The sequence below is a fragment of the Monomorium pharaonis genome, chromosome 3 (genome assembly GCF_013373865.1).
Source record: "Monomorium pharaonis isolate MP-MQ-018 chromosome 3, ASM1337386v2, whole genome shotgun sequence".
In the NCBI taxonomy this organism is placed as follows: Eukaryota; Metazoa; Arthropoda; class Insecta; order Hymenoptera; family Formicidae; genus Monomorium; species Monomorium pharaonis.
In genome coordinates, this window is record NC_050469.1 from 25,078,786 (window position 1) to 25,093,523 (window position 14,738).

Consider the following 14,738-nt stretch of genomic DNA (forward strand, 5'->3'; position numbering starts at 1 on the left):
AGGATTTACATTATTGAATTTATATGTATGAAAATATCTAATTTAGGAATATCTCATCTTTTTCGATATATAAAAAACAAGAAAAAAAAAGACTTATATAATTTGAGAAAAAAGTCGTTTTAATTAACGCGAAATACGCATCTCTGTAGTTTTGTTTCCATTGGAAAAGAAAACTCGAACGAGTTGCATCACACGAAGGAATCGATTTAAATCGAACGAATTGTACGACCGAGCAAAGTAGACAGTTGGAATTCAGTGTAGGGATGAGCGGTTCTTCTAACAAGAGGAGCGTCATTCTCAGAATTGATCTGAATTGCAATGATTGAATCGGAGGAAAAAAAATTGGTACATGTGGACCGATCTTTTAAAGATTTATTCTTCCTTTACAAGACAGTTTAACAAGGTGCCCTTCTTATTTGCTGTGAAAAAACATGCGGTCAGTAATACATGTCTTCACATGTAACGATTTAAAGTTTCACATCTCGATGACACTTTCTATTTACATTTCTACGCAATTTTTTTTTTTTACCTTTACCATTAAGGAATTTTTTAATTATTAACAGTAATGAGAAACTTTGTCGAAACAATGCGAGATACAAGGGAACACATTCTTTTACACGCTCTAATTGGCAAGGAGCCAAATGAACATTTATTACATTTGCTGCGCGTTTAACGAAGTACATAAAAATTTCTATAAAGCTAATTATATTTATGGGGGTCGAAGTTAAATGCACTATTTGCCACTACGACACCTTCGGGAAGTTCACCAGAAACTGGCGGATATGAGGTCATAGTTGGCACGCGGGCAAATTGTGCTGTAGCAACAATGCAATTTTCGCGGATTCGTTTAAGGTGGGATCAAAGTTCCGTGCACCGTTCCGTTCCAACAGACTCGGGACGGCGCGGAGATCGGTGTCTACGCCGATGAGTGGCATTGCGGTTCTGGACTTTGTTCGACGCTGATGGTCAATCTCCTTAAGAAGAACTCCCGGGCTCCTCCGGGAGGGAAGTGCCTGTCTCATTTGCGGCATCCGGCAGTTTGTTTCTCTCTTTCTCGCGGATAATACCGGTCGAAATACGGTCGTTTGAAAGTGTCGGCCGCGGCAGTTTCTTTTATCCTGAGAAACTTTTCGCCGGTGTACTCCCCGCGTGTGGTGCACGTTTCGCGGCACCGGGCGCAGCGCGCGCGAAATTGCACGTTTAAGTCTCTCGCTCTTCCTCTTTTTCTCCCTCGCAAATTTCAAAGGAATGGTATTAATGGTATTACGTCGCGGCCGTCGTCGAGCTCCTCGCGTGTCCATATTTGCCATCCCTTCTCGCGCGCGATTCTTTTCTTTGAGGTACGGCAAATGTTTCTCTCGTTCGGCACCGCGGGGCACCGCGCCCGCCGATTTGCATATTGAAACAGCAAATACTCGAATACGCTTTAATAACGCGTCGCGACGGCTCCTCGACTTATTCAGAAGTAAAAGTCGCGGCGCGGTACGGTCGCCGAGAGCCGTTCTGTAAATTCCGATACTTTATTGTACCGAGCGGAGCTTTCAATTCTCCTTTACTGCTCGCCCTTTCCGGCAGAGTCTACGGCGCGTCACGAACTTTCGATAAATTGTAAATACCACCATCGGGCGTTCTCCGTTATTGAAAGACAGTCGCAAACTGATTGCCGATTGCTTTCGTATCGGTGATTTCCCGTGGCGTTTGTTTAAAGACTTTTATTACCGCCTCGCTAAAACCCTACCGCTTCTTAAACTTTCGGGATATGCAAAACTATCGTCGGGGACGTCATGCAACATTAGTTATTAAAGAGGATCTGTAAATCTTTGCTAATCGTTAATCGAGAAATTGTGAATTTATAAACGTAGAAAAAAATATATAAGATACTTAAAAAAATTATATTTATAATTTGTAGAGAAGAATTCTTTGATTAATTTAGAGTAAATTAGGTAGACGTGTTTTTCCTACCTTTTACTACTCAATATTAAATACCTTGGATTAAAATTAAATTAAATGAAGTCTTAAATTAAGGTTCTGCAAAGTCCGCCTGAAATTAACCGTAGGATATTGAAATTTTATTATTTATATTTAATCCCAAGTTAAGTTTAAGAAGATCGTAGTTTGAAAAGAACTCGTTTGTTCTGTAATGTCTGTTTTTTTTTAAGAGCTTGACTTTTTAGTCAAAAAATTTTTCTAATATATAATTGATTTTACATACAGATTTAATTGCAGTCACGCTTGAATTACAAGATGGAATTCAATGGTACTTGATACCAAGGAAATCTAAATAAATTTTTAACGCCATTTTGTCATCGAGAAATTATAAGCGTATGAAAACAGTAAACGCATCTAGCAACGTGTCATCGTACTAACAACGGATTTGCTCTATGTATTTTCCGTTCGCGTTGGCAGTGATAGACTTGTTTGGCAAACGGACGCGAATCTATTTTGCACGAGACTTCGACATACCGTGGTCGCACGACGCGCCTGATGTGTAACACATGGCAAAAAAAAATCCGATATAAATCGAATCACCGTAAAGCATACTATTGTTTGACATAGTATATGTTGTGCACGGTGCCAGTGCACCGAACAATACTCCATAAAATCTGACGGCGACTGTACGGCTAAAAATGATTCGTGAAACTATTCGTCGGCTATTTTTTCGCTCTTATCTGGCGGAATCGCGAAATGGGATTTATTCGATAAAAAATATAAGATGGTAACAAAATGAACATGATCTGACGAGAGTTACACAGTTAGTTCATAATGTATAGAGAGAACGCTAGTGAAGCTTTCGAGTTATGAGAGAGAGAGAGAGTGGGTCATAAGGTTCTTTTAAATTCACCGTTGTTCACTCTAGCGTGTTCCGCACAAAGAAGCCGCGTTTCGCCCACGAATCGCCAGGAATTAGAAGAATTTGATAGGACGAGATAGCTCGAAAATGAAAAGCGAGACCCACCGAGGCGGTCATTGTATGCGTGAAGTCAGGCGTCCCGTTAATTAGACATAATAGAACATTCACAGCGAGATTTCACGCGCATATTTATACGGATGGCTTTACCTGAGGTATTTCAGAAGTCGCGGGACTGCAGCGCGCAAGAGACTGGCTAGTTTCCTTTGACCCTACGGTCGTTTTAATCTCTCTTCTCCCCCTTTCCCTTCAGGCAATTAATCCCTCTTGCTCGATTAAACTCTTATTCTAGGTTTAATTAAAACTTCTTTTTCCCCGCCATTTTCAGGCTCTATTCCGGACGATAAGATTGCGCATCGGTGACGCGCGACTCGTCTCTTACATGGAAACTAAATCTGCTACTAATTGATTTCCGAATCAGATAGGAAAGTTCGTAAGTCGAAGCAACGAGGTGGAATTATTTTCGGCTTGCAACGAAATTCTGTCGAGAAACTTACATTGTTATTATGGTGCACGGCAGAATATAGAAATAAAATAGATGACATTCAGAATAAATAACGAGATATCTCGTTTAAACTGCTTTATTACCTTTAGATAACGTTGATTGATATTTAAGTCTTTCAAGCTTTAATTTTGATACATATTATAATTTTTTACATGTTTCTCAAAAGAAACTATTTAATCTCGATTTGTTCGGCAACTGGATATTTCGCGCTGTGCCAAGTTTCATTTTGAAGATATGGCATACAGCGGAACCGACAAGCGTTTTTAATACTGCGAGTCTGTTCTAACATTAGTTGATAACGAAGCAGACGTGTGCTGAGAGAAATAACAGGTTCGTTTCTAGAAGGCACCCGAGGTAAGGCCGCGTATATCTTTGCCCGGGGGAAAACTCGTTGGATATCTACGGCGCCTATTATTGGAGCTGTAACGATCCACGATCGCCGTTATAACGATTTTAATTAAATGTGACTTCCAGAAGAAGCCTCGTGTAATGGAGCGACAAATTAATTGCAGTTCGAAAGAGCGTTTGATCTTTTTCCGACGCGACATTAAGAAGTGTCTACGTACGCGAAATAAGTCGCGTTTGCATCGATAGACGTAATCGATTCATTATTACGAACGTTTGTTCAACCACAAGTAAGGCACAGGTCTTTCTTTCAGCAAAATTAAATATATCTTGAAAAATATCTAACTTTGTCAAAAGAAAGATCCAAATATTTTATAATTATTTACACGCTAATAAATTATATCTGAATAAACGGTACGTTATTTTCGATTTTCAAAGATTTGCTAAAATCGATGTATGATAGCTAATCACAACTTTAGCTATCACAACTAAAATTTAGCTTCTGTACAGAATCCAACTGCAACTGACTCTTTTCTCCGTGTAGAGAAGATTGCATTTTGGTTTTCAAACTACGTTTTCTACGAACGGATCGCAATTTGTCCTTTTAGGGTGAAGAATTGGAGCATAAAATATCGTTAGATGGATTAAACATCCTTGCTTTGAGTCACGTTTTACTCATTAAAGGACGAAGGAGTTGCACGGACAATTTTGCCCCTATGAATTTACCACGCGGCTAATAACTCACAATTTTGCGGAAGGAACCCTCCGGAAGATGCGGCAAGTCTCTTTTATCGCCTATGCATCAATTAAGCGGGTGATCCGTCTTTGGTATCGTGCTACAAACATCCGATACGGAACGAGGAGGGTTGCGGAGGAGGAGAAGAGAGGGGAAGGGAGAGGATAGAGTCCAACGCTTATTTCCCGTCGAAGTTCCCGATTAAGTGACACTTAATATGAATTAATGCCCGCTTCCTCGAGGGCGAGAGCAGAGCATGGGCAGGCCGACGAGATGAGACGGGGAGAGGCAAAGCGAGAGGCGCGCGAATATATTCTGCGAAGTCGAAACCGCAACGCGACCGTAGCCACCAAGTTACAAACTATTTCGAGTTCCCATCGATCAAGTTGAAAGTCGCTTGTCGGCCGAACGAGCATGAATCAGCGAGGCTTATTGAGCATTGGACGTATCTGGAGCTTGCTCTCTCTCTCTCTCTCTCTCTCTCTCTCTCTCTCTCTCTCTCTCTCTCTCTCTCTCTCTCTCTCTCTCTCTCTCTTTCTCTCTCTCTCTCTCGATTTGCCGCGATCTGCAGATCGGGGGAATACCACGGCGGAGAAAGCGACGAGCGAGCGTTGTTTGTCGGTTTCCGGAGCGGGGGTGAGGATATGAAATTGGAAGGAAATCGGGAAAAGAGACGGAAAGAAGGAGAAAGAGAGTAGCATTGGTTCGGCGGCCATTTAAAAATTGATCGAAACCTTTTTACGACTGGTGGTCGTGGATGCAAGGAGGTGGATGCTTCGCCGAACATCCATGGACCCAAAAGAAACGCGTCGCGTCTCTACGGCGCGAGGAGAAGGAAAGACCGGTTCGCGGTTCTTCGTGCAAGTTCGGCAATCGAATCGCAAAGTCGTGCACATGCCGGTTACCCGTCCTTCCCTTCGTCTCCCTCGGTCGTTCCTGTGTGCATCCTTCGATGCTGCAGCTGGAATGAGTATGCGCTGCGTATGCGTGGAAAGGAGCGTGCTACGTGCTCGTGTTCTCCGCCCTCTCATGGAATGGTTCTATGAACAGACGAAGGAGCCTCCTCTCCTTCTCGAATGAGATTTCGAGCGAGATGAAGACGACTGGTAAAGACGGCGCAAGACGCCGCTGTCCCTCTGCCCGTCGTCGAGGATCGTCCACGACGGCTCACGTAACGCTCGAGCTAGTTTCGGACGTGCACCTAGTCCACGTCTTTTGTCTACTGTCGCTTTGCGTTTCGCTCGAACATTTGAGAAAGCCCGGATAAGTACAGAAGCTAATTCTGGCTGTATCAAACGACCTGCGTTGTATGGAGTCGCATCCTTTAAGTATATTAAGAAATCCTACAAGTATATTAAGAAATGCCACTGTTTAATCATTTAATTATTAGATAAGTATTTAGATTTATAGAAATGGATTTATAGAAATTGCATATCGAGTATTTACGCACGTGAGGACATTAAAGCATACGAGAGTAGGACCTCCTCCTTACTTTTTCGATATTTACTTGCATCGATGAGTAGCGCATTCATCGATATCTTCGTTTTTCGATGCCAGGTACGGTACGGATATCGATATTTTTTGTCGGCTCTAATAACGAGTAAAGTGTCGATGCTTTTTTTCCGATATCGTGTCCCTGGTCTCGCCCTGTGCAGGACCGACCGGGCGGCAGGAGAACGGCGAGAAGATACAGACAGGTTGCGTGCAATGTCCGCTCGTTCTTCTCTCTTCTCTACACGCTCGTCGCCCAACGCACGTCCCTACGTCGGTCGCGTGTAATGGTAACGCGGCGCACGGCCGTGTGCGTGTACGTTACACCGAGGGGCGCGCGTGTACGCGCAAGAAAGACGCCGCTTCGCGTACGAAACGCAGGACATCCTCGTCCTACCCCGAGGTTCTGCGGTAGGCGCGTGCTCACTCCACTTGGGTGCCGCCGCTCGCCGCCGCTATGTGTGAGTGCTGCCGCCACCGGTCTCGGTGGGGGTAGAAACGATTGGTGGACGCTGCGTCGAGTTAGATGCCGAGGAGATCTCGCTCGTCAGTCGTGCGGTGGCCGTCGTACCGAGCGTTGCGGTCGCCGCTGCCGTAGGGAAACGATCTCTGCTCCGATCTCTACCTCTCTCTCTGTTTGCCCACTGCCGCCTTCGTTTCACCGCGGATCGCCTAGCTCGCGAAATCGTCCTTTTCTCTTGTCGTACTTTTTTTCCTCCCTCTCTCGACGGCTCTCTCTCGTCTTCTGGGATCTAAAAGTTTGGGAAGGTATTTCAATGGACCCTAATCGAGAACAGCGTGTTTGCTTCAGCATCGACATCGAGGAAGTACTGTGATGTGCGGGATCTTGTAATGGCACATCTCGGAACTCGGCTCGAGGAGTTTGCACGAGACGTCAATGTCGCGCGGATAACAGGGTACGTCCCCCTAGTCGGAATGCGGAATGTCGTAGCAAGACGCGACATTAGTTTGTCAGCGAATCACCGTAAGTGGATAACATTCTGATACAGGGTTGATGCCTGTTAAGCGACTTTGACGTGACGTGACTTGGTAATAATTGCCGATTGTTCTAAAGAACTGTCCGAGTCGAATACGGAATTTAGAGAACATCGCGAACAATAGAACAACTTATTTTCGCCCGTAAAGAAACATACCAATTATTCGGAGTATCACGTTGAACAAATCATCGACGCTTTAAAGTGATGTCTTAGTGTAAACAAATCTTGGATTTAAAAGTTAAAGCTTACGTGATAATAATTACAATTTCGAAATTATATTAACGAACCGACTGTCGTTAATTTATAGTGAAGCATTTGATGTCAATCTGCAAACGCTCACTGTTAATCGGAGTGAATATTATATTGCGACGGAACGCGCGGTTTCAGCGACACACGTCTCGGTCAGGCTTGCGTGAATAGACGCGCAGCGCAGTGGGCAATAACCGGTAACGTGACGCGGTCGCGCAGCGTGTGATGATTAGGGGACAGAGAACCGGTACCAAGCGCAGGCAACGAGTTCACTAAAGATGCGTGGGCTCGTCGGTCGGCACCAAGGTCCCGGGAGAAGTTTGCTGTCGCTGTCGTTGGCTTATTACTGCCTGCTCGTGCCAGTGTACCACGTGCTCGCCGTGACCAGCGAGCTACCACCAAGGCTCGATTTGCCCGACTATTGTTCGTGGGACTCGCGCCAGGATGGCGCGCTCACCTGCGTGCATCGTTATACCGGCAACGACTCGCTCAGGACGAACTTTTCTCAAGCCACGAGCGAGTACGTGACATCCATGAACATCGTCTGTGAAGACTCGGAACTCGAAGATGACAATGGCGTACTCAGCGTGGACAGTTTCCTTCATCTATGGCGGCTACGGTCGTTGAAGCTGACCGGATGCAAGTTAGTGCACTGGCCGGCCAAGTTACTCAGCGGTTTACGTGACCTCCGTAATCTAACTGTTAGAACGCTGAACGAACGCAAAACCAAATACAGTTTAGAGCTGGAAAGCGGCGCTTTCGATAATACGCCGCAGATCGAAAAACTCGATCTATCATGGAATAATATATGGCAAATACCGGATCGTCTGTTTTGTTTCTTATCAAATTTGGTAACTTTGAACATCTCGTCGAATTCGCTGAAGGATATCACGGAACTTGGATTTCAAGATGTCAATGAAGAGAAAATATCTGAAAAGCATCCAAGACGTCAACTGGAATCCACATCGGCTCCCCTCTCATGTTCCTTGGATGTGCAATCGTTGGACGTGTCGAACAATCAAATCTCCGTACTGCCAATCAATGGATTCTCATCGTTGAAACGTCTCAGAGTATTGAATTTGTCCAGCAATGCAATCTCCATAGTAGCAGACGAGGCTCTGCACGGACTCAGATCCCTCGAGAGTCTTGACCTATCTGGGAACAAAATCGTCGCTTTGCCGACGGCGATGTTCCGGGACGCAACCAAGTCGCTGAAGGAGCTGAGATTGCAAAACAACTCTATCAGTGCGCTGTCACCCGGTTTGGTGGCCGACATGAATCAACTGGTCGCTCTCGACTTGTCAAGGAACGTCCTAACCAGCATGTGGTTGAACTCGGGAACATTCTCCGGATTGATACGCCTTGTACTCCTGAACCTATCTCACAATCGGATTACCACGCTAGATCCAGCAATCTTCAAAGATCTCTATACTTTACAGATTTTAAATCTCCAATTTAACGAGATAGAATCGATAGCAGCGGACACTTTCTCGCCGATGAGCAATCTACATACCCTGGAATTAGCTCACAATCGTTTGACTTATCTTGACGCTTACTCCCTAAACGGATTATTCGCGCTCTCGTTGCTGGCCTTGGACTCTAACTTGCTTGGGGGAATTCATCCGGACGCCTTTCGGAACTGCTCGAGCATGCAAGATTTAAACCTGTCCGGCAACAATCTTGACAGCATACCGGTGGCGCTAAAAGACATGAGGATATTGCGGACCCTCGATCTGGGCGAGAACCAGATCAGAAGCCTGAATAAGCCTGGTTTCCGAGGAATGTCAAGTCTGTATGGGTTAAGAATGATCGGCAACGAGATCACTAATGTCACGCAGGAAGATCTCGTAGAATTACCGGCGTTGCAAATCTTAAATCTGGCCAGAAACCGAATTGAATTCATCGAGGACGGTGCGTTTGCTGGCAATCCGGCGCTTCAAGCGCTTCGACTGGACTCAAATTTGTTGCAAGACATGTCCGGCATCTTCGCGAGCGCGCCTGGTGTTTTATATTTGAACATGTCTGACAACATGATTACGCAGTTTGATTACAGCTACCTGCCTGAGAAATTAAATTGGTTGGATTTACATAGAAATCTTATTGCTGATCTCGGCGTCGCGCCACGAAATATGAAATTACAGACGCTCGATGTGTCGTTTAATCGGCTGACGAGGATACATTCTCGATCGATCCCGGATTCCATCGAGCTGCTGTTCGTCAATAATAACTTGATATCCTCCGTGGAACCGCAGACATTCTTCGCCAAGACGAATCTCACTCGAGTGGATCTCTACGCGAATCTGATCGTTACGATGAACCTCTCAGCGTTCCAACTTACCGCGGTGCCATCTAACAGGCAACTTCCGGAGTTCTACATTGGCGGAAATCCCTTTATATGCGACTGCACCACGGAGTGGTTGCAGAGGATCAATTCGTTTACGCTGAGACAGCATCCGAGGGTGATGGATCTCGAGTCCGTTTACTGTAGATTACCTTACGATCGTCACAAGTCGTTTATACCGCTGTTGGAGGCCAAACCCTCGCAATTCTTGTGCACTTACAAGGCGCACTGCTTCGCTCTCTGCCATTGCTGCGACTTCGACGCTTGCGACTGCGAGATGACATGTCCGACGAATTGCACGTGTTATCACGATGAGTCTTGGTCGGCGAACGTCGTCGACTGTTCCAACTCGGGCTATAAAACTCTGCCGGGTCGTTTACCGATGGACGCGACGGAAGTTTATCTCGACGGGAACAATTTTGGGGAACTGAATTCCCATTCGTTCATTGGCCGGAAGAACTTGCAGATCCTTTATGCGAACGACAGTAACATCATCGCGATCCGCAATCATACTTTCAGTGGTTTGAAGCGACTGCTTGTGTTACATTTGGAAAACAACAAGATAAGCGTACTCAACGGCGTGGAGTTAATGCCGTTGGAAAATCTGAAGGAGCTCTACCTGCAGAATAATCTGTTGACGTACATTGATAATGGTACGTTTTTACCGCTGCGTCAGCTAGAGGTCTTGCGTCTGGAGAATAATCGGCTCGGCACTTTCGCCCTCTGGCAATTGGGCCAGAATCCGTATCTAGTCGACATCGGTTTGTCTAGTAATCCGTGGAACTGCGAGTGCTCGTATCTAGATCGCGTACGGGAGTGGATGTCCCGTAACCGGGCGAAGATCAATGACTGGCGTAGCGTCACCTGTTCTCTCGGCGTGCCCATAACTCTTCCAGCGAACGGATCGGTCATAAATTGCGCGGCATTAACGGGCACGACTTCCGTCGTCGAGACGCATCCGCTGGAGGCTTATCTCCCGTTGCTGCTGGCCACAGTCGTGCTGATTTTCGCAGCGGTGGCGTTGGTGTGCGGCGCAATCAGACATCGTCGTACTCTGAGAACCTGGGCCGCGAGTAGATGCGGTCTGCGGGCGTGCTACAAGACCGCAGCCTTCGAGGATCAGGAGAAACCGTTCGACGCCTACATCTCCTATTCTGCGGTCGACGAGGCCTTCGTCTCGACGATTCTCGTGCCGGGTCTTGAAACTTCGTACAGGCTGTGCTTACACTATCGAGATCTTGGTGCCGGCAGCAACGTCGCCGACGCCGTAGCCGAAGCGGCTGACTCTTCGAGGCGCACTATTCTCGTATTGTCGAAGAACTTTTTGCATGGCGAGTGGTCCAGGTTCGAATTCAAGGCGGCCCTGAGGGACGCTCTCAAGGGAAAGGGCCGCTCGGTAATTTTGCTTCTGGTGGGCGGCGTGTGCCCTCGGGATCTCGATGCTGATCTCAAAAAGAGAATTTCGTCGCACACTGTGCTGGTATGGGGGGACAAGTTGTTCTGGCAAAAGCTGAGGTTTGCCATGCCGGACGTGTCTCCTGTTCCCGTTCCCGTTTTAGAGAGACCCCTACCGTTGCCGCCACCGCCGCCACCACCGGTGCATCATCAATGGACGTAGAGCTGCCGTTATTTAGGTAAGAAAGAAAAAAATGTTCTTTCATTCCTAGAATAGCCACGCGTTAATGTCTGTCGTAAAACCGCGTTTGCTTTATAATTTTGCACATTCTTTCGTTTTCTGATATTAAGTTATTTATATCAGAAAAAAAACACAATATCTTGAAAAGTATTTTGTAATATTAAATTTCATGTGTAATTGAGGCAGGATTTTATCAGGATTTAATAAAGAACAGGCTCGATATTACAAGTGTAGAAATGGTGGTTTTACAATAATTTTGAATTGATCTCCCATATAGTACACATATCTCATGGATATTTGCATATGAATACCTATTTCATATCGTTCAGCAGATTTCGAAATATCTGATGTAGTGCTATTATTGTTTATTAGCGCATGAAAAAACTTTTGTAATATTATTTAAAAAAAGTAATAATGTTTTGTGATGTAGAAACGGAATTAAATTATTTATTTATTTATTTCATTTATTTCAATGACGTAATCTCTATCTGGGAGAAAAACAAATATGACATAATCGAAATGCGTCATATAATATTTTTGTTATTTCTCTTAAGTGATTTTCCCCTGAATCAATAATAACAATTATTTGTAATTATATCTGTGATCGAATCAGGTGATATGATGTTCATAATTGTAAATTACGAATGTATATTTTGGATTTTTAGTTACTATCTAGAATTCTAGAATTTTTGCATAACAAATTATACCCTATCATTTAGATACGATAAATCTTTAATTACTGCAATTCTAGAATGTACGCGCGCAGTATATAATATAAATTTAAATATGCGCGAATCTCACAATTTCTGATACAACGCATGAGAGCAAGTATTATCTTCCTTAGCAATAATCTTTCTCGATGAAAGATCGTGTACATAACGCGCCTTTGTATCCTAAAATGGGAGTAATGTTGCTTCCGGTTGCTGAATACTTATGATGGAAAGTTGGCTAAGTACAAAGTCGTTCGTTGTTAACCCAATAGAATTCATAATCGATGTTCGCGTGCCCATAAAAGCGCCGAGCAGCGCGCGTGGTACGTATATAATGGTAACGGTTCAAATTATATATAATTCCTAAACGACAGGCTAACGAGAGGCGGCGGTAGTCGTGCCATTGAACGCTCTTCTACTCGACCTGTAGCCCATTTAACGGCGACACATTTCGCGCTATTGTGATCGGGGGCATGAATGAGGTCATCTTTCGGCGGTCGGTTTTGCGCGAACATATGGGGGAAATATACGAAAAGTCGCATTAAATCCATCGTTACATATCCGCCAGCGGCCAGGGAACTAGGAAAGTCCATCAATCGTCCGGACCATTTGTGCTCTCATAACTATTCTCACTCAATTAGCGATTAAGTTTGCTTTGTTCGAATCCAATCCCCTGTCGGAAGCAGGGGAGACCGTAAACTCGCCAATCGTTCATTCTTAAATGTCGATTTCGCAATCAATTTGACGAAGATTTCTGCGTGTATAATACGATTGACACAATTTTCGTAATGAATTTATTTGTATTCTCATACTATTAGTATAAATAGCATCAATGACTGATAATCACATTATATAATAAATTTATTTGATTATAATATTCTGTCGACAATCTTAATCTTGTTTTATCAAATAAGTCTCTAATCAAAGAAGTTTCTAAATTATGTGGATGTGATAATAAAATTGCAGAATTATTTTTAAGAAAGTAAAATATATAACCAAAGAATAACACAGACTTAATGTCGACAAACTGGCAAATTCTTTATTCAATATCCAATTACGACGTTTTGACTATGGGATTTGGTCCTTTTTAAGTGCGGATTACAAATGTATTATTATTCGCGAGACAACTATTGACAATTTTCGTAGCAGCAAATTCATAAACGCGTTGTGTCTCATTGTCAATCAAAAACTCGGAATAATGTCTTAGTCAGAATGATTTAAACCGGAGACGTCACAAAAACAATTAAATCTTTCGTCAAGTGCGTGTAAGAGCCACAAGGAGACTCAAAATATATAAATGTAATTCTACGAATTTATGAAAGAGTTATTTAATAAGCTTTGCTTTCGTACAATTGGAATTGCTAGATTAAACTAAAAAATCCTTGTAAAGTTTTGCTATGTTCTTTTGAAATAATACTTTAAATTATATTTGTAAGAAATAAGATCAATATGTTGGACACAATACTGATTTTGACATAGTTAAAGAAAAGATCACGTTACGTGTGTTGTAAAAATATAAAAGTTTTATTCTTCTTGGAAGAGTCTAAAAGAGTATAAAGTTTAAAGTATATAAAGTTTTAGTTTAAAAATATAGATTTCATGTTTAGAAAACATTGCACAATAAAATCTCATCTATAACTTGTTATTGTCAACTATTCTATACTGCTGTAAAACAAGTGTTGCAAAATTTCTTAATATATTTCAATTTTTTAAATTTTAATAGCAGTAGTATTATTTATCATGATTTATAGATTAAAAAATAAAGATGTGGCAAATATATATGTCATTGCGCTTGTATTTGCTTTGTAACAAGTATACCTAGTGTATTTATCATTTCATTTCATGAATTTGCTACAATAATTAGTTACAATAATAGCAAACAGTAAATACGCATTTACAGGAATTAAAATCGGAAACTGGCTCTATCAGAGAGTCTATCTATAATACATCTATGAAGTTAAATATATCAAAAGACTGTGACTCTCTCTCTCTCTTTCTCTCACTCTCTCTCTCATTGCCAGTTAAATATTTAAACAAAAAATATTTTTAATGATATTTTTGCAACAAAATATTTCGTCTTTATTAGCAATGACAAAATCTCTTTATCAATTTTATTTAATTTAATATGATAATTAAATTAGATTATAATAAATTATATTCTACATTTTATTCTCTCTTTGTTTTCGTGCATTCTCTGAAAGGAAATTTTCACCACAATCGTTTAGTGGTTATAATGTATATAATTGTCTAAAATAACTCATTATTGCACATTTAACAGCGATTTTATTTCACATCCTGCTCTCCCGTATCAGGAAATGACGAGTAATTTCGTGATCCGCCTGTTCGTCCGCCCAACTCGTGCCTTTGTAATCACCAGCCGAATAGAATTATCTCTGTCGCGCAGATCGGCAACGTGGAAAAGGGAGGCCGAATGCGACGGACGTTACATTAAAGCCAACGCGACGCGCGGGAAAATTAGGAAAGTCAATTGATCGTCCGATTCCCCGCAATCCCGCAACAATGCCTTCCTGCCCCGGCCACAGACTGCCAGACAGGCCCTCGATTTTCTTTGTATTAAGTGACCGGCCATTCGCCACGTTAACTTTCCGCGACACGCTTCAGTTTCAGCTGTTACCCCGAGAGGTCCGCGCGAAATGGTGGTCATGGTGCTCGAAAGGGCGAGCTGAAAATACGAGGGGCTGGGGGAAAGTCCGAAAGGTCCCTTTTTACCCCATAAACTTCCAGGTTAGCGCCTGCGTGGTCGACACTTCCATTAAAAGCTAAGCCGCCGATAAGCTGCATCGATACCAGTTCTCTCT

The 14,738-nt window shown here is 43.2% G+C and overlaps 1 protein-coding gene and 1 long non-coding RNA gene across 2 annotated transcripts in view; both read left to right on the forward strand.

Moving 5' to 3' along the window:
• The window catches only part of LOC118644823, a 114,930-nt gene that overhangs the window by 46,822 nt on the left and 53,370 nt on the right, over nucleotides 1-14,738 (forward strand). The window lies entirely within an intron of this gene.
• Nucleotides 6,537-14,738, forward strand: part of LOC105829437 (toll-like receptor 6) — a 56,586-nt gene continuing 48,384 nt past the window's right edge. Inside the window, exon 1 of the mRNA XM_028189227.2 lies at nucleotides 6,537-11,207. Within this exon, the coding sequence (XP_028045028.1) occupies nucleotides 7,511-11,191 (3,681 nt within the window). The 5' untranslated portion in view covers nucleotides 6,537-7,510 and the 3' untranslated portion in view covers nucleotides 11,192-11,207. The remainder of the gene's footprint in view (nucleotides 11,208-14,738) is intronic.